The 24,180-nt window shown below is 40.8% G+C and overlaps 1 protein-coding gene across 1 annotated transcript; it reads left to right on the forward strand.

Moving 5' to 3' along the window:
• Window positions 1-439: 439 nt before the first annotated feature.
• TNFSF11 (TNF superfamily member 11) lies at window positions 440-23,950 on the forward strand. The gene is made up of 5 exons (XM_021530894.3): window positions 440-777; window positions 8,872-9,039; window positions 15,413-15,458; window positions 15,541-15,639; window positions 20,746-23,950. The coding sequence occupies exons 1-5, from the start codon at window positions 559-561 to the stop codon at window positions 21,165-21,167; spliced, it is 954 nt and encodes a 317-aa protein (XP_021386569.3). The 5' UTR covers window positions 440-558; the 3' UTR covers window positions 21,168-23,950.
• The last annotated feature ends 230 nt before the right edge of the window (window positions 23,951-24,180 follow it).

Genomic DNA, 24,180 nt, shown 5'->3' on the forward strand with positions numbered 1-24,180 from the left:
GACTGGGGGGATTGGGAAGCCTTTGGTCCCCTGAGAGTGTGGAGCCACCAAAGACTTCAGACTTCAGACACCGGGAATTTAGGGGAAAGGGACCCCGCAGACGCAACCAGGGGCTCAGGGAAGCCTGCACTGACGGGGCCGCCTGGGTGGAGCGCAAACCTGAGTGAGGGAAGGGTGAGGCGGGGGCAGGAGGCGGCGGAGGCAGGGCTGTGCCCGCGCGGTGCTCAACCCCGCGGAGCTCCGCTGCGCGGGGCGGAGCAGCGCCGACCGCCATCCCCGGGCGGCCTGCCCGGCGGCGGTGCCGGGGCACCGGGGGCAGGGCCGGTCTGGGCTCGGGGAGGGGAGGCGAGGGGAGGCGAGGCGAGGAGGGGGCGGCGGTGGTGCGTGTGGCGGCGGCGGGCGGAGGGAGGAGGAGGAGGGCGGCAGGGGCGCGCCGCCCGGGGCTGATTGGCCGCCCCGGTTATAAGAGGTGCCCGGCCGGGACGGCGAGGTTGTTTGCCGGCGCTGGGGAGCTCGGCGGAGCCGCGCGTGGAGCCGTGGGAGCGGAGCGGAGCTGCGATGCGTCGCGCCAGCCGAGACTACACCAAGTACTTGCGCGGCTCCGAGGAGCTGGGCAGCGGCGCCGCCCACGAGAGCGCCCCGGCGCCGCCGCCGCCCCCGCCGCCCGCGCACCCGCACCCGCCGCCCGCATCCCGCTCCCTCCTCGCCGCCCTCGTCCTCCTGGGGCTGGGGCAGGTGGTCTGCAGCGTCGCCCTCTTCCTCTACTTCCGAGCTCAGGTAAGCGGGAGCTGGCGCGGGCGCTCCCCGCGGAGGCAAGTGCGGCCGTCTCGCACCCTGCAGAAGAGGGCAAGGCCCTCGTGTTGGTGCGATCGAGGGGATAAAGTAAAGAAAAACAGAACAAAAAGTTTTAGAGCACACATATCTGTCTCTGAAGTTGATCCAGTTCTGAGAGGAGTCGGGCAAATGGGATCGCAATGTCCTCCCAGCGTGTGCTGTCCCCAGTCACTGGAGCTGCTCAGTACGAGGGGTACCAGGTAGCGCTCCGGGCATCGAGTGCATTTTGGGGTACAGGCCTTCGCCGCAAGGTTGGATATGAGGGGTTCCCTGACTCGAGAAACGGGTTAGTCATGATCCTTCACCTGAAGTCTTACAAGGTTTTTAATGATCTCAGTTTTCCACTGGTGAGGATTTTGCCGTTGGGTATTAGACAGAGGTTCTTCACCCAGAGGGTGATTGGGCCCTGGAACAGGCTCCCCAGGGAAGTGGTTACAGCACCAAGCCTGACAGTTCTAGAAGTGTTTGGACAATACTCTCAGGCAAATGGTGGGATTTTTGGAGGTGGTGCTCTGTGGGGTCAGGAGTTGGACTCGGTGATTCTCTAGGGTCCCTTCCAACTCCGCATAATCAGTGATTCTGTGACATGGCTGAGGTCTTTGGCTGCCTTAAGTGTTTCACCAGCAGGAGAAATGTCTTTAAGGACAAAAATTATCTTCATGCAACACCACTCGGGATGGTTTGTCACTCAGGCTGCGCAGGGGCGCTGCGGAGGAGCATGTGCACGTGGGTTTCGGACAGAGGTGCCTGCCACAGCTCAGGAGCTTTTTCTGGGATGCTCGGGATTTCTGGGGGAGAGCTGCACCTCACCTGCCAGGCCTCAAGTGTGCCGGGATGCCTGGGAAGAGGCAGCGGTGCGTGCCGAGAGGAGCGCGGGGAGGTATCGCTGTGGGGGCAGATAAGGTGATGAGCGGTTGGGCTTTCGGAGAGAAGAGGAGTCTGCTTCTTGGAAATGGCTCGGCTGCCTGGATTCCCTCGCTGCTGCATCTCTTACCCTGTAAAGTTGAGCCCTCTCGGAGGAAGTGGGGAGCTGGCAGCTAGTTGGTTCTCAGGACTAGGTGTTAGCTTTCTGCTTGGCTTTATTGTCGGATGCTAGCTAGTTCTGTTGATGTGGGTCTGACTGCCGTCATGGAAGTGGTGCTTCTGTTGTGTGTACTTTTCATTTGAAGTCGGCAGAGACTGGAAACCTGTTTCTTTCGGTTTACTTTCTAGGTAGAGGTACTTGATCTGAGGTAGCAGGCTAGATTTCCTAACTAAGTGCACTCTGAAAGCAGGTGTTGCACAAGTGTATACCTGCTTAATCAGATGAGTGACTGTCAAATACACAGTACTGCTGCTGATAATTTATTATGCAGACTAATTAATATTTTCTTACTGAAAATGGCTTTGTGTTTTCCGTTTTTCGAAAAATAAAATGTAACGGCAATACAGCACTTAGTTAATCATAACTTGTATATTTCAGAAGAGTGACATCTAATTTCTGGGATTCATTGTAAAGTAGCTTAAAGCTACTTGTTTGCTCGACAGTGAAATAAATTAATGCCTGCTTCAGCTTATGACAGGGGAATGTTTTTCACTCCAGATGTTCATGAACCTGAAAAGATATTCTTGTCAAAACATAGCTCGGAGATGCACAGCTGTATATTCATTAGGGGGCTCGAAAGCCATTGCAATCAAATCAGCTAATCAAAGTGTACCCCCTTATAAAAGACTCTTCCTGCTAGGTACATGTCAGGGTTTCATGTGTGCCTTACAAAGGGTAAAAAGAACCATAATGGCTATTTTTCTTCTGCTTCCTTGATTTAAAAAATTGCATGGTTCAGGTGTAACTCTGCATTTGACAGCTTAATTCTCTTGCTAGTTTCTTGTTCTTATAGATTTGGAGTAGTGCTATTGAATGGAGTCTTTAATAAATTTGAGTCTCCAAAATATCTAGAAGAGGTGATATAACTCAATGTAGGCTTGACTGAAGTAATTGTCTAAAAAGTTTTAATGTAAAAAGTGTCATCAATGGAAAATAGGATAATAAGTATACTCTTGAATTAAGTACATAATTCACTATAAGGAGGTACGATAATTTGTGTTTGTTCACCATTTTTAATTGTGAAATAATATAGATGGAAAAACATAGTAGGTCCTGCAGCAGTTAATTCTTATTTCATGCTCTTAGAGATATATTTTATTTAAATGGGACATGATCAGGCCTCTTTCCTTTGAAAAAAATTTCTGTGAAGTTTGATTTTATTAAGCTACTTCAATTTGGCCTTTTCAGTGTAAATTTCAGCTATCTTAAGTTTGTACTTTAATAATAGAATTAATTATTTTTATTTAATTTTGTTGAAATAATGAGGTGTTAGTAGTAGAAGCTGTGCATGAAAAGATTTGAATTGTTTGCTTGGTAAATTAAGCAAATGTGAATTAGAAAGATTTGACTATATAGGCTGATATTAAGAAATTATATATCTTAGAAGCTCTTTAAAACCTTATCTAAGAGTCTGAGTAAACTCTGACTCAGTTTTACCACTCACATTTTGTCTGTATTTGCATAAAATCATTTAGGCTGGATCATGACATAGTATAAACTGAGACAATAGTTGAGGTTTTGGTTTTTCCTTAATTTTGTTTATTTTGTGGCTTGAGCATTTGAAATTTCACAAGACACATAACTAAGACTGACACTAGGTTTTCACGGGAAAACATATGTTTGTGGCCAAGAAATAATGCAGTGCCATGCAAGTGAGACAATGAGTTGGTATGTCGAAAAAGAAAGAAATAAAAAACATGTTTGAATTTTACCAGTATTTTCATAATAATGTACTGAAATGTAAAAACATCAGTATGTTTTATCCTTGCTTTTTGATCTATCCTGTGCAGTGTACTGAATCCAAGAAGTTAAACAGTAAAACAATGTATTGATCCTAAGCATTTGTTTTGCTTATACTTTGAGGAATATTTTCTCATTTTCTGTAAGAATGCCATGAACTTTTAAAGATACTCAGAGCAGCTGGAGGTCATCATTTGATAGAGACTCATGCATAGCACAAGGTGAGAGAAGTATTTTCTTCAACTTTGATAAATGCTGAGGTATAGTCTCTAAAAGCTCAGCTTCTGAGCTTTTCTTTCTGGCCCATTTCCTTGGTGTGCTTAGTTTTCAAAAGAGTAGGATTCTGATCTAACACTGACTGAGCTGGAGGGCAGTGAAGAAAATTGAAAGTGCTCAAAATGAAATGTGGTGGCTGAGTGTCTAATGCCCACAGTTTAAGCTAGACCTCCAAGAGTGTGCACTTTTCCCCTTAAAAAAAGTCTGTACAAATTTCAAGTATTCTACCAGATTGAAGAGTTCACAGTTGGATAAATGGTGACCTGGAAGCCCAGTTTTTATTGTCATTTCATACTTATGTGGAATTCTTGTGGTATGTTTTTAAACTATTGCCTTTCAGACTTCATCTGAAGTTTTGTGAGCACTGTGGCTAACAGAAAAAACAGTTTCCTGAAGATCAGTAACATCTTTCAGAAGCCTGAAAGAACCCTTTCTTGGTGCTTAAGAAAGGTCATGGAGTGCAGAGTGATATTTGATAGGCTGGAAAGTGGTTTAAGTTTGAAAAGAAGTACAAGTATAGATTGTAAACATTTATTTTAAGGAGTAAGTATTTAATGCAATATTGTAACAGTGCATAATTGTTGCAAAATTTAATAGCAAAGATGAGTGGAATGTATTGTGTCTTTTAAAACCAAACTGTGTCTTTTTTACATCAGAAAATTGGTTCTTAATTCTGTAAGTTAATTTAAGCCATGATGCTGTAGTTCATTTTGGCTGCCCTGAAGTGGCTGAATAGAGTCCAGAAATATAGCTAGAGTGATGAGAGATGCTGAAAACTGGGGGCACTGAAGAGTCTGACCTGATTTCAAAGTCAGACAAAGTGGATATTAAAAATAAGTTAGTTTAATTCCTCTAGAGTATTTAGGATACTTCACAATTTATAAAGCTTTCTCCTTTGTGTTTGCATCTTGATATTTCTTCCAGATATTAGATCTTTACAACTTTTTGCTGAAGGTGCCCTGCCCTGGAAGTTAGCAAGCTGCTTCTGGTGTTTCATCATAATTTTCTCATTCTTTAGAAGTTCTCAAAACACGTCCTTGGAAGTTTTTCTGTGCATCACTACTACCCCAGTTTTGATCTCAGTGCTTGGTAGTGCTTGTTTACAGCCATGGCAGTTCAGTGTAAAGACTTACGATGCAGGATTTCTGAGAAGTCCTTTTCAGGCAAGTGAGCTGTTTCTCATAGTTAAATGTGGTGAAGACTATTCTTGAAGGTATTATTTGAAAAAGGTGAGGGCAACAGGTGGGTTAGCTAGTCCCAAGATCAGAGTTTCCCCTTATCAAACAGTACCTCTGGAGACTTGCAGTTTTTGTCAGGGTGGGCTGCACAGCTCCAAGCTGCTGAAACCATCAGCTGCAGTGTTTCCATTAAGCCTTTGGTCTTTTGCCTATAGGTGCAGAGATGCTGGATTTCTGTCTTAAGTCTTGAGCAGATAAACTGTAATCTGAGCAAGGGATTCAATGCAATCTGCTGTTACTGTTGTGATACAGTGTTGTGTGACACATTTGCATGATTGCTCATAGCAATGAGTCTATGCTTGCATGATTTGTCATGCTGGACACTCAGGCCTTTACAAGTTTCATGATCTTTGTGCTACAAAACTGAGTTTTCTTGCTTGTAATTCAGATGTGTTTTAATAAATCCAAAACTGGGATAGCTGTCTCTGTCTAGTAGAATTACTGATACAAATTAGTATGTATTGGCAGTTATTTGCTGTACCTTTCTGTGTTCTATTATATGATTTGTGTAGACAGGAAAAGACTCAGATATCCAGATCCTGTTAAGAGACATCAGTCAGGTCTCTAATGATCCCAGCATGAGAGGTTACATTTGAAATAATGGGTCCTATTTTGGGTCCCTTGGTACCAAAAATATATCAAAAAAATGGAAGGTGTCCAGCAGAAAACTACTGTTACAGGTAGGAGTCATAATATGTAAGAGAATGGAGAGCTGGATTCTTTGACAAAGAACAGACTAAGGTGAGGGAAGCTAATCACTGTTTTTAGCTACCCAAAGACAGGCTCTTCAGAAGCATTCAGCAAAAACAAGAAGCACAGTCATAAATTGCAGCAAGGAGAGCTGTAGCTGGATGTAAAAACCAAGGATTTTTTTACACACTAGAAGTAGTGAAGTTTTAGGACAGTTTGCCTAGAGAAGCTGAAAGTTTTCCTTGATGGACATTCCCCAAAGCTTGTCCAAGGCCTTAACCCACCTGACCCAAGTTACAAGTTGGCCCTGCTTCAAGCAGGAGGCTGCCCAAAGGTACCTTCCTACCCAGGTCATTCTGCTTTAACTGTCTTTTAGCAGCTGTTGGTAAACATTTTGTGCTTTTTTTTTTTTTTTTTTTTTTTAGTTTACAGTTGATTTTCTGAATTCTGAATACAAGTAGAACATAGTGTGAGAGATGCTTAAGAGTGCAGTTTTATGACTAGTCAGCTAAAGCTAGTGCTGCCCTCCTGGTACTTCATTCTTATCCATGTACTGACTCTGATGCTTGTCTGATGTATCTGGAGTGACTTGGTTTTGGGGAACTAATCATAAAGGAAATTAGGCCAGCAAAAATTCTTCCCTTGTTAGTGATTTGGAAGAGGAGACTGAAATCCAGGAATTAAATTCTGTGGTGAAGGGGGTCAGAGCAGAGAGATGCTGGTTTAGATCTCCTTATGCAGTTAATGAGGCTGCACTGCACTAGCTCACTTCAGAAGTGAGCATTAGTGTAGGTTTTTAGCACTGGATTCATAGAGCTGCAATGGCTATATACAGATTTTCTTTGGGGATTCAGCTGTGTCAGGCCATCACAGGAAGATGTTACTGCCTCCAAGCCATTCTGTAACTCATCACTACCCCTCTGCTCAAAGCTGTGGCATCTTATGATCGTCAGGTGAACCTCCTATGCCTGTTTCATTCCAAATCTGCAGGGATGACTGAAACAGCTAAACCAGGCTACAGGAGCTGATACTGGTCTGAATGAATTGGGCAAAGAGCTTTCCATGTGGAGACTTGAGCAGAAGGATGGTGATGGAGGAGACAGCATTTGGTACTGCTGTCTGTGCAACAGATGTCTCTCTGCTGTGTGTTACTATTGGATGGCTACTGGGGTGGTGTAGACTTTAATTCAGCTTTGTAATCCTAACCTTACACTTTTAAGTTAACTAATTTTTGGGAGGGGTGTTGAATTTATGTTCTGTGAACAAATTACATGCTTGATTCACTCTGGCTGTTTTGTATTGTGAAAAACTTCCTTTTGATTTGCTGTTTTGTTCAGCTCTGTGTTAAAGGAAACTGAACACTAGATACCGTTCATAATGTCTTGATATTTCTGCATTGCAATTGCAAATAACCTTTGGTAATTCTCAGGTAAAAGTGTTTTTTCCAACTAAGAAAGATAGAAGTAAGTGTTCTTTAATAGGCCAGCTGATACAGTTAGAGAACCTAGACTAAGAGTTTGAGTGCATAAACCCTTCTTTAAGCCTGAAGTAAAAGCAGAATAAATGTGAGTTGTGAACAATTTCTGAGAGTCCTTGGCCATCTCTGAAAGATAGTTGTTAATCTCTTCAGTGTAAAGGATGTGGAGTAAAAAGTGAAAAAAGGGTGAAATAGTTTAAATAGTTTTTGTGCAATAAAATTCTGTTAAGGTACAATCCTAATCCTTGGATTGTCTTCCAATTTATCGAAGTGATAGAATGCAGGATTTAAAAATATACCTAATTCAGTCACAAAGATTGATTGATAAAAATGTCTTGCAGGTACTCTAAACTTACCATTCCTTGTCCAGTGATGCAGAGCTGATTTGTGGTGCAGTTTAATCATCTTTTGGTCTTTAAATTTTGCTGTCTTGCTGTCTTTGTGACTATTTCACTCAGCAGTATCTCTTGCCACTGTCATGGCTTAATCCCAGCTGGCAACTAAGTCTCAGACAGCTGCTCACTCCCTGATGGGATTCTGCAGAGAATTGGAAGAGTAAAATTTTATCTCATGGGTTGAGATAAAAAAAATTTAAAAGGTAAAGAAAAAGCTGCACACACAAAGGAAATAGAATATGAAGGCAGGTGTTTAGCCATCCCTAGGACAGCAGGGCTCTACCACACATGAAGTGACTTGGGAAGACAAATGCCATCATTCCAAATGTCTCCCTTTTCCTCCTTCTTCCCCCACCTTTATATGCTGCGCATGATGCCATATGATGCCATGGGGTATCCCTTTGGCCAGTTCTGGTCAGCTGTCCAGGCTGTGTCCTGTCCCAGCTCCTTGTGCAGCCCCAGCCCTCTCTCTGCTGGGGTGGGAGGCAGAAAGGGCCCTGACTCAGTGTCAGTCCTGCTCAGCTGTAACAAACACATCCCTGTGTCACTAACAGTTTTGGTCACAAATCCAAAACACAGCCCCATGCCACTGTACAGCCACTGTGAAGAAAACTCTATTCACAATGAGCCCATCCATAAAACAGCTTCAGTAATAGCTGACTGACAGCTTCAGTGATGATACCATTTCAGTGATAAAATGGTTTCAGAGATAACTTTGGTGTCTTCTCTTGAAAATGATGTGCTATACGCACGCATACAAACTTTTCCAAGTTTCTCTACTTGACATTCATGTATCATCTTACAAACAATAGCTTTTGAGGTAGGATAGCTGTGTATATTTCCTGCTAAAATAACTGTGATATTGCCCTGAGTGGTTGAAATACAGAATTCAAAATTATTTGCTTTACCATAAGAGTGGGATTTATCTTTAACTTTTGAAAGACATATCTAGTCTAAGCGAATGAAATAGGCAGCACCAGAAGATAATTTATTCTCCTATCTTGCATGTTTGTTGGGTGAAATAAACCTCGATGTTTGGAACTGTTTCTCTTGACACTAATGAGAATTCAGATAATAAACTTAGCCAGGGTGGTTGAAAAGTCTCTAACACTTAGAACTGTGTTGTTTTTGTTTCAGATGGACCCTACTAGAATTTCAAAAGAACATGCACACTGTGTCAGAACACTTTTTGGACACCAAGAAAGTACAGATTTGCATGATGCCTCCTTTGAAAGTCAAGAAGTGAAGTTAATGCCAGAATCCTGTAGAAGTGTGAAACAGGCTCTCCAAAGGGCTGTGCAGAGGGTAAGTGGCACAGACAGTGTGTTTCTTTATTTCATGGTCCTGTTGAAACTAAAACAATTTTTCTGAAATCTTTATTCAGAGGTAAGTTATATGAATTATTTCCTGGTGTTTGAGTAACACCTGATGTTTTATTCCGGATTGTATTTTATTTGCTGATGATTCTGGTAGTGGCTAGCCAATTCTGTATTCAAGTACATTTTATTAATTTTATTTTTCTTTTAAGAAAGGAAGACTTGAAGTTGTACTAAGAAAAGTGAAGTTAGGTGATTAGCCATTCTGACATGTGGGTGGGCCTGAACAGTAGTCATTTATGCTAAGACTTGTATAGGTTTTCCAGATGCTCTTAACAGGTGTCAGTTCCACATTCTTTTCAAGGGAATCTTCCAAATAAGATTCTCTTAACTCAAGATCATCAGCAAGCAAAATATTGCCTGAAGGAAAAGGAGATAGCATTTGCTCTCAGTTGTTCTTGTTTCTTAGTCTGGAGTCCAAAATGAGGGTCAGTTCCTGCTTTGGTTTTGCTCCCTTTGCCAGTATGCAGGCAATTCTCACGCTGGCAGAAGACCTACTTGGCTGTAGCGTGATAACTGGGTGGTCTTTGTCCAGGAATTGAGAATGACAGGTTGTTCCCAAACACAAATGACAAAAGAAGTCAACCCTAATGAAGAAGCCTAGGCAAGCTGAAAGTATGCCACAATCTCCTTTTACTGCAGTTACTGCCTTTGATCTCTTTTTGTGTTCATGATAGTGTTTAGTGCTAATTATGGGCTGTGTAACAGATGGATGTCTGCTATGGTATTTGGTTTTTCTGGCTTATCAGGCCCATTACAGCTTTACTGCCTCACATCTTCATAGGACTGGCAGTTTTGCATTACATTAGATTTGAGCTGCACTCACATATGTTTTAGCATGAACTGTACTTGAGTTAAATTTACAGCATTTGAATTGTGCTAATATGATATTTAGTTTTAACAGAGAACTCTAAGTACATATTTTTTTGTGAACAAAACACAGAGACACAGGAGTCTATGTCTTGTCCCTTTTGCTAGCCACCTCCTTCAACACCTTAAGGGGGAAACAAAGGGTTATGTCTGTAGGATGTCCTCTTGCATGTTTTAGAGCCTCTCACACTGCACCTACATTATGTGCTGTGTGCAGGGCTGCTCCTTCACTCATGACAGAGGAAGGAGCTTGTTGCAGTAAGTCAATGGGGAGCCCAGTGTTCTGGTCATTTGCTGCTGGTTACTCAACAAAGGCACTGGCTTTAGCTGAAACTTTATATCCTGCCAGTCTGGATGGAGGTTAAATGCTACAATGGCTGTGGCTGGGATAAGTAGTGAGTAGGGATAACTTTTTTGGCTGATCACCATTAGTTTGAGAACAATAAAGTTTCCCTTGCCAAAGTAATTAGACTCTGAATTTCTTTTGAATGCAGTGGAGTTTATTAAGCAGCTGCACCAGTGGTCTGGATGCTTTGTCATGTATCAATGACAGAGAAGAAATAGATAGGAAGGTGGCGACCTGAGGCTTTTACATCTTTTTTGGTACATCAGAGAAGTGAAAGCAACAGTGTCAAGACAGAATATACTTCATATACTTTATTATCATCATCTGTAAATTCTGCCTTTCAGTCATCCTGCTACAATGAAGAGCAGAGATGCAGCTATAACTTACTTGCAGTTGCACACACTCCTTTGTGTGTGGATCCAGCTAATGTGACTTAAATGAGATTTCCTGTTGTCTGTGCTTTCTTCACTTTCCTTAAGGAGAATCTAACTTGTGTGTTTTAAGAACCAGTATCCTTATTTGAACTGGCAGCATGCTAAGTGACTAAAATGGAACAGTTCAAAATACCATTTGTGTTTTTTGATTTTTTCAATATATTGTCTTTTGCAATTCGAGCTGTTCAGGAAGTGAAAATAGACAAATTTCTTTTGCTCAGGTTTATGGTCTGGTTACACTTCTAGCTTCCTGTGCCAGTTCTTATTGGTTTTCTTTGCACACCTGTAGACAGAGTGCTTAAATGTAAGGCAGAGATTGATGTTGAAAGTGGAAGTGCTCTTATGAAAACCAGTGTAGTAGGTCTGCAAGATCCAATCTAAAAATACTTGTCTCCTGAAAAAATAACGATTTTTCTTTTAATCAGAATATAATGATTGATTCCTTAACATATTCTCTGATAAAAATTCTGCTTAAGGAGCAGCTCACTAAGTAGAGAGAATATTTTCAATATTGCATATAAACTTTCAAGCAGACAAATAATATACTTTCTTAGCCAGTCTGTTTGCTTAATTTTTTTCCATGTAACCCTAAAAAGCTTTTGGCAGTCCAGATGCTCTAACCACAGTGCTTATGAAGTCTGTTATGAGCCTGAAGTAGAAAGGACTACAAACATATCCTGGGTCAATCCATAAGTAACTTTGTTTGGCAGTGCTCCCAGGTTCTAGCTGCTTGTGGAGTTAAGGCATAAGCTGTTCTCCCACATGGCAACAGAGTGCTTTGCTAGATCTCCAGGGCAGCATTTATAAAGAGATCTATATACTTAGCAGACATTTAAAGAGCACATAGTTGTGGACCAAGTAAAGGTTTCACAAGTGATTGCTGTAAGTTGTTAAAATTGCACCTACAGTTTTGTAGGTTTCCATCCTACATCTTACATGCCTTTTTTTTTTTTTTCTGCAAGCAGTAGACTACTCATTTGGAGAGAGGTTTTATTGCTGGTCTCTAAACTACAGTCTGATGAATATAGGTTCATGTACTTTCTATTTTACTTCCTTTCTGATTAACATTCTTCAAATTGCTGAATTTCCGGCAAGAGAATCAGATACTTCTTCCTGGTATCTGCTGTACTTAAAGCTCTTGATAATAAAATAATCAAGTGCATGAAGAAGCTGTAAGACCACATCTGAAGCAGTAAGAGTCCAGAAGTTCTCTTCTCATTGGTCTCAAAAGGGTACTTAGAGCTGCTCAAAGTAGATGCTGAGATATTTAGATAAAAGCTGAAGGAGACTAAAAACCTTTCACAGCTGTCATGTCTTCAGGTGTAGCCTTGTCTCTGCATCTTCAGCATTGGACAGAAGTTCAAGAGCAGCAGTTATTTCTGCAGCCTGCTGTGGATGAAGTAGAGAGCAGTTCCTTACTTTCCAGACACTTAAAACATGATTTTTAGCTTTAAAATGAGAAAGTTTTGGAGCTTCTTAATGGCCTCTTATTTTTTTTTTTCTGATGAAGGGAAGACATGTTTTTCATTTTTGTGACTAACTCCTTGTCTGCTGTTTAAACAGTGAGTGTGTGGAGGAGGTTGGAATGTGGGAAGCCGGCCAGCAGAGTTGACTTGGTGGGCAGTGAGCAAATGACAAAGGTGTGCAAGTGCAGCTTGTCATAAGATTAAGAGTGGGGTGATTTTTGTGTACAGTTCTGCTAAAAATAACTGAACAGCTTGGTATCACATATGCATCTGTGGATGGCAGTTTAAGAGAAGTTGCTGGTAATGTTTGTCAGCAGTTTTCATGCCATTGTAGCAGTGTCTTAGTCACGGGTTCTGTTGAGCTGTTTCTCCCTCCTTAATGAGTCTCTACATTGTAAGTATGAGACACCGAAGAACATTCAGGAACTAAAAAATGCAGTTGATACTTCAGTGATTTGAGAAATCACAGTTCTTAGTTTCTTGCAGTAAGAATACCAGCAGGTTTTATAATCCCATTAAGAGGCTACTTTCAAGCATCCACTGAAAAATGTCCTTCAGAGTCAGAAGCAAATACATTGTTAAATGCTTTTCTAAGGTAGGTTGTATATCAGCACCTTGGAACTGTATGAACATCAAGTAAAAAAAAAAAAAAAATCAAGAAATGTTTATAACTGCTTATTTTTTAGGAGGAAACCTACAACTCTATATCTGTTTTCTAGGGACTAATTAATGTGTTTTGACTTCATTTTGGAAGTTGGGGCAACATAGCAGAAAGACTATCAAACTTTCATGAGGCTGGTCAGAATCAAGTAAAGAACTAGTCTGGAGCATAGAGAGCTGCTGTAGGATTTTGTTTTCTGGCCACAGTCTAGCCACTTCTGATCCAGTGATAGGCTCACAGAAGAGTCAATGAACAATTGCCTCAAACCCCCCATCTTTGGGGTTGTTAGTGCCATATCTAACCAGTTGAGCTAATCATGAATTCCAGACAAGGAGAGTTGTGGACCCAAGTCCTCCTGGGCAGCTGTCCTGCTTACCGAGTGGTGAAGCTGCAGATGAACAGCACCACCACCAGTTAGAAGGAGAGCAGCTCAGACTGATTTCATGAGGACCTAAACCATTCTGTGTGGAAGATGAGCTGAGTCAGGCTGCTGGGTTTCAGAAGATGAGGTATTCAGCTGTTTAAGCTATAGCATCTTTGGAAATGTGCAGAAGCAGAACTGAATGCTCCTAAGAAAAATGTAAGTTAAAACTAGACTAGCAGTTGACTAATTCAGGACTTTCAAGAGCTGAGCAATTATCAATCATTGGATTTTTCTTTTTTTTTTTTTTTTTTGGTACCAAATCTAGATAGTAGGAGATTAAAATTATTCTTTTTGGATCTGCTTAGTAGGCTTTCCAGGCAAGGACGCTATCACATCCTCTCAAAGGAGCGGATATTCAAACAAACTCCACATCTGAGAAGTTTCCACTAAGAAAGCAAGAAGACAAACATGTCTCTCCTTCAAGGGAAAAAGGGTTGGGATAGGTGTGCTGCAGTAGTCTCTGAGAATGTGGTCCATCTCCCAAGCTCTTCTTGCCTTACATCCTGTTCTCCTCAGAGGCTTTTGTCATTTTTCACAGTACCTAGTACTTGCATTCTCTTGCCATCTCCCTGTTTCCTTCTAATGTGTGGCTAGTGGCTGATGCTGACATGCAGCTCCTAGAATTGAACTTCATTATCATCTGCTGTGCTCCTAGAACTGACATTGAAGTAGGAAGATCAGAGAAGCAAAGTGAATGTAAATGCAGGAAGTCAATGCGAGTTTTGCTGCTTTTGAAGTTGTGATTCTTCTGCTTTTCTTCTCATCTTTACAGAAAAAAAGCATCTTCATGATTCTTATCCATGAAATCAGCATATCTCAGCTGAAGTATTATGCTTTGATAGTCATACTACAACTTCTACACCGCTGTGGCTTTTCATTTTGGTTTAACATTTAAGCACCTACTGAAAGGGGAAAGTGAGAGTAATGAATGCACCAGCCTAGGCACTAGATATTTCACTGTGGTTGCAAAACTACATAAAAGCAGGACTTCAGGTGTTTTCAGAGCAGGGTTTCAAATTCTGAAACACCCCAGTGATTGAGAGCACAGTGGGACTTTGCTGATCTCACCAAATCTGATGTATTTCATATACATGGATTGAATCAGGCAAACAGCAGTGTGCGTGGCATAAAGGTGAAACAAAGGACCAGTCCTAGGTTCAAAAAGGACATGACTTGCTATCTTCAGCAAAATGTTTCCTTTTATTAAACAGCTTCTTGGCAGCTCCATGGTATGAGGTATTCAGAATAACATATTACCCCTGTTTTTTTAGAAAACAGATAGTCATGGGGAAAAGGGAGACAGAACTGAGGGTTGAACTTAATATTAAGACTCAGTCTAGGCTTGTAACAAAACCAGGCTGCTTAAATTTTGAAATCTGCTGTTTGTATCCTTTTCGCAAGAGGAGTACAGGTGTGAATGATTAAAAGCAAGGATTTTTGTGGTGTCTGATGCCTGCATTTTGTGCTGTTCTTGGGTCTGGGCGGCATAGGTCTCATGTTAAAATTTATCTGCAGCTGAGAATTACATACTTTAAAAGTCTGGCACGCAGTCCCTTTGGTCTAGTATGGATGATACTTCCTGCATACCTTTTTAGAAGTGAGTCTTGATTGTAGCACCTTGTAGCCTTCCCTGTTGGTGGCCAGTGGTGAGGCGTGGAGGTTTTCATGCACCTCGTCACAAATTAAATTGAGAGTTTAGCTATCCTTAGTTGTTAGAGTGATTACACACTAGTTTCTGTATAGAAATGCTACTTTCTTTCCCTTTAGACTCAAAGTAATTAAATCAGTTCATAAATTCCATTGCTAGATGTGATGTCTTCTTATCAATCATTGTTCCATTATAGAGAAATATTCCAAGTACAGTAAGTAGAAAAGGTTTTAAATGTGCTGTCACTAGTACAGTAAATCATGCAGTGATCATACATACTAGCATTTCTATCCACCTTTATTAGAATTACCAGATTACTAGATGTAATTTGATTGTCTATGCCTGTTATATAAATTATCATATTTACATGATTCATATCCCAGACATCTGAATGTACTGGACATTGTTACAAAACCAAGAAAATATTAAAGCAACATCTCCTTCTCATTTTAGGAAGTCCAGCGTGCTATGGGAAGAACGCCACCAAGACCAGAAAAAGGTAGGTGTTGGTTTATGAATAAACAATATTTTAGTTCCTCTAAACTTGTCTTTTTGGGATAATGCAATTCTTTTATCTCTAGCTGCAATGGAGGCATTAGGACTTGAGCTGTACAGGAGGAATAAACCTGAGAAGCAGCCATTTGCCCATCTCATTATTGATGATAGGAATATTCCATCTGGTAAGTTTGATTTTTAAGTGAATACTTCTAGTACTAATATAAATGTATTGAAAGTGAAGTATATTAAGATATTTCAGCAAAACATCAACAGACTGTGACTTCAGAAATGGCTTTTGATAGTGAGAATAAATCGGATGCATTAAAAGATTTCAGGAGCAGCAGGAGTGGTAAAAGGAGGATGACTCCCCTTTGTATCAGTCTCGTGCTGATTTGAAATGGCCTCCATTTCAAATTGCCATTTTTCTTGACCAACTTCTTGAGGGGCAAATCCTGCCATTTTGTGCTGTGTTCAGATGAGGAAGGAAGATCTACATTGAATGCTTTCCTCTAAAGTTTCCCATTTTCCTTTGGCCTGTAGGGCCCATCAGGAGTTTTCACTCCCACTAGACACCAGCCATGGGGATGCATGCATACATACAAATATGTACCAGCACAAACATTGCCTAAGCTACTGAGCAGGGGGAAAACATTGTTCTTGTGGCTTTTATCTGCCCCTGTGGTAAGAGGATGGCATTCTTTTATCTTGCCAGAGTTCTTATTTTCTGCACACAAGTATTCAGATGGCTTTGTGAATATCCTTGCTAGCATAATAAGAGGGAACAAGACATGAGTCTGCCTTGGGACACTTTCCAGAGGAGAAGATCCATTTCTAACATTTTGAGATAATGTTAGAATAGTTTTAGTTTTTGCCCTGAGGCACTGTCAGTTGAGATTTTTTGCTGTATTCTCAATGCTGTATTCGCAACAGTTGGTGTGGTATAAGTAAACCAGAGTTTTTTATGAAGCTGTTAGGTAGAGGATCTAAGAAGGGATGCACTGATCAGAGTCTTCTTTCTCTGAAGATTTATACATTCTGCAGGGCTGAACTCATTGTTAATTGAGCTATGCACATTGCTTTTTGTTTTATATAATCAAGCCAAAGGGGAATAGTGTGTTGAGACTTGAAATCTGAGATTTTAACAGACTGCATAGTAATACCTTGCTCTTGCTCTTGTTCTATTTAAAGACAAAGCACTTCTGTACAGCTTCTTGCCTGGAGGGATGGGATTCTTTCAAGTGCATTGGCATTGCCACAATCCAGAGTTTTATAGCAGAGAGCTTAAACAGCTTGTCAGATGGCAGTCAGAACTTCCACAAGCTTTCTTGTTAGCTCAAATGCCTCCCGACAATCTTCTCTTCTAATCAGATTTTGGCTTTGACCTACTTTAACAATAGGTCATAGTAGAGGATTCAATATCAGTAAACTTGCCTTAGCATTTTATCTTTTGGAATGTTTAAATTAATTTGCTAGTCATAGAAACAGATCACTTACCTGCAGAAGTGGAGATTCTGAGAAATCCATCTTTTTCTGAGTGGAATTTATTTACTGCTTACCTGGATGTAGACTGTAATTTTACAACTGTAATTTACAGATGCTAATAATTTTTACGATTGTGCATTGCTGCATTAACCTTTAAGGGTGTGGCAGAGCACGCCTATAGGTGATAACCAGGGAGACATTGTTCTTTTTTTGCTGTAGATCAACTTCTTGACAATGTGATGAACTGTGCATATACTCCCTTCTGATCTGGCTTTTGGCTCTTTCAGAAGAGCATTGGCAGGAGTTAATCCATGAGCACCGTTTCTGCAGCCCTTGTGGGCATTGCAGCAGTGAGGGGCTGCATCCTTAGGGATAGCAAGAACCCTGAACCTGCTGGTTGTGAGGCACTTTAATATCATGCTCACTGGCATGAGGCAGTAACCACTTGGCTGGGTAGCACAGAGATTAGTAACAGGCATTAAAGAAAGAAAAATATGCCTGAGGGGTCACCAGGAGCTTTTCCTCTCCCATCTTGTTTTCTCTGACTGCAAATGGCAATTTCTATTTTCCTCCCATGATTCTTTAATCTGCATGCCTGAAATCTATCTTAATTGTTTTCTGTCTTCCCTGAGTGGACAGATATTTTCTTAATATTTTTAGGTTCTCTACTGTCATCAAACTCATCCAGTGGCCGGGAAAAAAAATAGTCTTCATCACTGTCAAACAGGATTTTAAGCAGTTTTCTGCTGAACACCCTTCACGAAGGGGTACCGAGTGTCTGTGAGAGAACATTTTGCTTTGACCTGGTTCACAATAATGTCAGGCCTCAAGTGGACTTTTGCAGCTGGGGGGATATAGTGCAAGGGAGGGGGGAAAATAACCTTTCTCAGATTGTGGTGTCCCCACCCACCCTTTGGCACAGAAGCTGTAGTGGTTTGGCTTGCTGTGTGTGTTTTTTAAGTTTGCTGCCTTAGGTTAGAGCTGGATGCTTGCTGGTTGGTTTTTACCAGAGCTCACTATAAATGCTACCTAGGTTTTAAATGAAAACAGTGAATTTTGGTTTATAAATTGATTGCAGAAATTAGTCACAGTTTAAAGGGGAAAATAACAAACAGAAATAAATATAATGTTAAATATATCATTTGGGGTGTGAATTGATACCTTTAGCTGTCTAAGGAAATGCTGTAGTATTCTGAACTATTTACAGCTGCAGGTTTGACTTAGCTGCCCTTTGCCTTCAAAAGACTTTTCAGAGCAAACAGTACTTTGGTCCTTTTTTCAGGCTTTATTTATACCTTAAAACTACGAGGATGCAAACAAATGATCAAAACAGGTGTCCTTTCTCCTCTGTTGCACTCACATCATCTTCCTTCTTGCTAATTAATTTTATTTAACTCATTTGTATTAGTCGTAGTTCAAGCTCACAAAAAAGAAAGATATTGTTTTTATTTATCTTCAGTTTTGAGAAGAAGCATGCAGTATCTTGAATTCTTAAATAAAGCTTTTTGCCCTCTCTGGAAGGCTATTTTGTTCATTATCCCCCAGCCTCTTTCTTCTTTGTCAACAGGACTTACCTTGTGCTGTTTTTTCATTGGTGGCAAAGTAAATTATTTCCCAGAAGATACTGTATTGCAGCACTTTTGACTGTCCCATGGCTTGGGTTATGTATCAGAATAACAGTCATGGACAGCAGATCTGGCACTTACATGTTCCAGTTTCCTGCACTTCTGTGTTTCAGGGTACTGTTTCTTTTGATGTCTCCAAATCTAGGTGTGGTACCACCAGCAGTGCTGAGCACCTGCTCGCTCCTCCCATTACAGGTTGCATGGCATAACTCCTGCCAGAGCATCTTTGTGCTGTGCTGCTGGCTGTGGCACGCCTCTTCTGGAGCTATGAATTGTGGCAAAATGCCTGCCTGCCTCAGCAGGTGTTGTGATCTAGCTTGGAACGGACTTCCAGAAGTTATCTGTACAAATCCTTTGCTCAAAACAGAGAGGGTCATCTCCCTTTGGCTCTTGGCCTGTTCCCCTGAGCATCCAAATAGTGTAAACAAAAATATACCCAGAGCCCCTGTCTCAATTACAAGTGACTGTGGCACCTATTTGCTCTCTTTTCCCTTCTTCAGCAGAAAAATCTTCCCACAGAGGATTTCTTCAAAATTGCAGCTTGACTGGCAACTAAAATGTTGACTTGTCAGGTAAATAAAATTAGCCCAGCAACTACCCAGTGTGCCACCAGGCAATCATGGCATGCCTTTCTGATCCACCATAGGTTTACATTCCTGTCCTCTATCCAATATGCCTCTCCTCTGATGCAGGCAGAGACTTCTTGCCTTTCCTCCTCATCTTGAAGGTAGCCCACTCTCCATGGGACAGTATTTTCTCCAGACTTAATGCTGTGCAGATGAAGCCCTGTAATTTCCTCGTCTGTTCCTGGTACTTCAGAGGTGCACTCCTAACTCAGAATATTTTGGTACCCCTTACTCAGTATATTTTGCAGGTGAATAATTGCAGGCTAAGAGACTCAATGTCTTATTGTCTCTTCCAGTTAATTGGTGGGTTTTGGACAGTTTTTTGGAGGCACTGCAGAGAAGATCACTTCTCTATCTGGTTTTGCTTTCATAATTTCTACATGGCTGCACTAGACCCATAGGGGAGCAGCTACTTGTGACCTGCCTTTGACAGTGCTTTTGCTTAAGTCTTTGTGGAAGAATGCCAGAAGGTTTTTGTTCTGGGTTGCTGTTAAAGTATTCCTCTCACGTGGAAAAGCCGCTTGCCCTTGGCAGTTAGGGGAGATTCATGTCTCTCAAATCCTTCTGTTCCTACTTCCCCTCCCAGACCAGGTGGGGTCCTGGGGCATGCCTCTGTGCATGCTTGGAGCAGAGGGCACTGTGCCCTGCTGTGTGCCATGGAAAGCTTGCGAAAGGACTGTTTTGGTTTGATGTTGGGAGAATAAGGTACTGAATATTTCAAGCAGTCATTTAGATGCACGGGGAGGCTGAGGTGTGAAGTTCTCTGGTACCTGTGTGGGCCCACTGCTGTGGGAGGCAGCAAGTGGAGTCAGTCTTGTGTGCTGAAAATTACTAATGGTTAGGGGGACAAGTTGGCCACCTCCCATCTGTTGTGTTATGCCCTGGATGTTACCCTGAATAACAGAATGTTAGTGGCTTCTGCCTATCAGGAAGTTTGTCATAAATACTTGAAGTGCTGTATGAAGTTGAGGCAACTTAGTATGTGGTACTAAAGATGCGCAACTGTACTGACCTTTCCCCATCTTTTTGGTGTTATCAAATGAAAATATATTTACCATTCTACCACTACAGTCATAACATAAAATGTGGAAGGTTTCATAAGCTTTCTCTTTTTGGAACTGCCAGTTCAGCATTTTTTTTCTGAATTTTAGTTATTCCTTGTCAACACCTACATATTAAAGATGTGGAACAAGTTTTTCACATTCCCCTCAACTATTTGTAACTTGAATAAAGTTTTAGGTGGAATGCAATGCCTGTGCAGAGCTTGTTGCATGGTTGCTTAGCATAATCAAGCTATAGGCCGAGCAGTTATTTTGTACCCTAGTTCAGCAGGTGTTCTGCTGGAGGGGCACAGTTACAAGTACCAAGCAAGGTCTGGAAATGTATGGTGAAAAGAGGAGATTTTTTTTAGGAATTTTTATCAAAATTGTTTCATACTCACTTTAGCCTATAGAACAGTTGCCACTGATTCTAAAAACATAGCGCTTGCTTTCTAAATGTTGAGCTTTATAAAATGTTTATAAATAATCTCTTTTCTTTTTTTTTTTTCTCCCAGGAACTCGTAAAGTGAACCTCACATCCTGGCATCATGACAAAGGCCAGGCAAACTTATCAAATATGACATTCAATGATGGAAAACTAATTGTTAATCAAGATGGATTTTACTATCTTTATGCCAATATTTGTTTTAGACATCATGAAACTTCAGGAAACTTGACTAAAAGAGGGCTTCAGTTGATGGTTTATGTGATTAAGACAAACCTTAAAATAAGGCGCTTTGATGTGTTGATGAAGGGAGGAAGCACCAAATACTGGTCAGGGAATTCAGAATTTCATTTTTATTCTGTAAATGTAGGGGGATTTTTTAAATTAAAATCTGGAGAAATGATAAGTATCCAAGTATCAAACCCATCGCTACTGGATTCTTCACAAGAAGCAACTTACTTTGGAGCATTTAAAGTTAGGGATTTAGATTGAATCTTTGTTTAGCGTGCTGAAAATTTGAGTTTTTAGTTGTCCAAAAACAACCTGAAGAACTGAAAATCTTCTGCAACCCAATTACATCTGTATAAGCCATATATCTCTAAAGGCATGTTTTTGTCCCATGCAAATTCCAGCAGGAGTCCTGCAAATATGTGGAAGGGCAAAATTATACAGTTCTCCTGATGCAGTCTTAAAGCAGTTTTACTTCATTTGTCTCCAATGGCCTCACTAGAGTCATTGTGCCTTTTGCATTGCTGTAGTTGAAATCAAAATAATTAATATTATTGAGCTTCTGTTGCCAAGTTCTGCCCTGCTTACCTTCACAGGTTTTGGTGCAAACATAGAGCAGGACAGAACTTGGCTCCCAGCTTGCATTTTGTTTGGGTTGAGTGTTCTGACCCTGAGACAGCAAATGTTATGAAAGTGTGACTATTCCCATTGCATTTGATGTGGCTTTTCGGATGCTGAGTTAGGGCTGATTTTGCTTTGCTGGATTAGGATCGGAGAGCTCAGACCATGGCAGAAATATGTTGGAGAACACTTAAACAGTCCAGCTTAACTGTTACCTGATTAACAGAGCCATTCCAGGAAGAAGGGACATCATCTGGCCGTTCAGTTCTGAAAAATTAATTACAGGTCATATTGTTATTGTTGCACAGTAAATTGCAAAATACATTGCCAAAATATGTGCCTTTAAAGTGTTATTTTGTGCCAGAACCTGCAAATACATTTTTTAAACAGAAAGTATGTATTTTTCTATTCTGTAATATCTAAAGTTATATTTCAGGTGTAATGTTTTGTGTAAAAAAATGTAAATTATATTGTCCTATAGTATTTGTTACAAAATATTTAAAATCTCTTGCTGTTTGTATATTTAATGTTTTAAACTGTTTTTATGTACAGACATGTTAAACTTGTGCACTTTTTAATCCCAATGGGAAAAATGCAGCTATAAGAGATTGTTTGCAATTAGCAAATGTAATATATATCTTTGTTCTTCTTAACTTAATATGTTTTTTTTAAACTTATCAGTATTAAGGGAGATGAAATCATACCAATGCCATGAGTAATTATACCAGAATTCTGGTCACTGGGTGCCTTTCAAACCTGCAGGGCAATTAAACTGGCATGATGCAAAAATGAAACTAAAACAAAATAATACATAGTAAGCTCCAAAAATGTTTAGGGGTATTTATAGTTATTGAACATGCATATTTTCCTACAACAAAATCTGCCAGTGTTAAATTCTGCAATTGAACAGTAACTTTTTTAGCTTAATTTACTAAAAAAGTGAAGCTTATGTCATTGCATTGCCTGTTCTTGTCTCCCACTGTAGCTTTTAGAACTCTGCGCCCTTCTGCCAGCTTTGGCAGATGAATGGCAGAGTTAAGAGATATTCTTGCAGGTTTTATGAGGACAGACAGCTGAGAACACCTCAGCCATTTATACATTTGTCAGTGGCTGGCCACTGTTCATTTTAGCCAAGAGATTAACTGGGGAGACTCCTGCAGCATGAGTTGTCGTGTGTACAGTGCTTGGCCAAGAGAGGCGGGTGGATGGAAACTGAGGGCAGGTACGGGGGCCAGGGGGAGGACTGCAAATAAAGAGGTGATATTTAGAGCACATCTGCGCAGGGGATATCAGCTTGTTGGGTAGGGGGATGAGGGAGTGTTTTGAAGTGTTCGTGTGCTCTATGGATGATGTGGGGAAAGCCCTCTATTTATTGCAGTAGGAATCAAATCTGTAGGAATTGGGGCTTCATACAAATCCTCAGGCTTTTAAATTTTTTTTTTGTTAAAGGAACTGAGTTGAATTCAAGCAATTATTTTATACTGTATAATAAACATTCCTTTTTAATATTAATATTGTTTTCTTACAAAATATATTTCTAAGAAAAAAATCCAACTTTGTGATTTCATTATTTTTATGTGTACCCGTATTTCTTGTGCAGCTTTGATAATTCTATTCAGATTTCAGAATGTACATGCTGGGTATGGTATAACTCAAGAAAACTGAGGCATAAATCAACTATTTTGAGACAATTACAATGAATTTTATGGAGTTTTGATTTGGCTTTGGATCTACATACACCACTTTCAAGTCAGGTTAGATTTTTAGGAGTTGGAAATTCATCTGAAAGTGAAGGCTTCCCCATGATGTTTCACATCTAACAATTGTCACTTCAAACCCACAAATGACTGAGGAATGTGGGGCTCTTATTTTTTTATTTTCAAGGGCTACAAGTCACAATCATTTCTTCCTAGTATAGATATGTCCAGTGACAGGCTGGGAGAAAAATGTCTGTTCTGTGTCCTAGGGGTTTAAGTCACCTTCTGGGGAGGTAGAGATGGGGGTTTGAGTGGTTTGAAAGTAAAGTTAGACTTAGTAGCTGAATTTAGCAAATGACAGGAGGAGAGCCCCCAGCACTAAATGTCACCTGAATGACAGTGTCTGTGGGCTGTGAGTGTGTTCTGAAGAAGGTCTCCTGTAGCATGTGTTGAACCCCTGAGCACAGACTTGTTAGTTGTCTGTGCATCCTAAGCCACCAGAGCTGAGACAGTGGCTCCTGAGGCTCAACTTAGCATGCATGTTCTCAATAGGAGGGCTGTAAGCATCTAAATTTCACAATGCAATATGAGGATTTAAATTTCCCTTGTGCAACAGCTTTGAAGCCTAGCTGGTTTGAGGGTTGTGGCGGTTTTTGTGGTTTTTTTTCTTCCTTAGCACCTTCTGGCTGCGAGTTGTCCAGTTGTGTGATAAAATAGGTGGGAGGGTTGTGATAATGTCCTCATGGGGCTTTATAGGCTACTGTGAGAGTAACAATTAGAGACCAAGCCCTTACTCTGCTCTCTACAAAACAGAAATCGAGGAAGAGACCTCATTATTCTGCCTGTCATGCCTTGGTCCCTTCTTAGCCGTTGTTCATTTAAAAGGAAGCTGGAAGCTCCATGTAGAGCTAGGTACAGTTTGCTTTTTATATCAGAGTAGCCACAGATTGAAAAGCTTC

The sequence above is a fragment of the Lonchura striata genome, chromosome 1, assembly GCF_050655825.1.
Source record: "Lonchura striata isolate lonStrDom1 chromosome 1, ASM5065582v1, whole genome shotgun sequence".
Taxonomy (NCBI): Eukaryota; Metazoa; Chordata; class Aves; order Passeriformes; family Estrildidae; genus Lonchura; species Lonchura striata.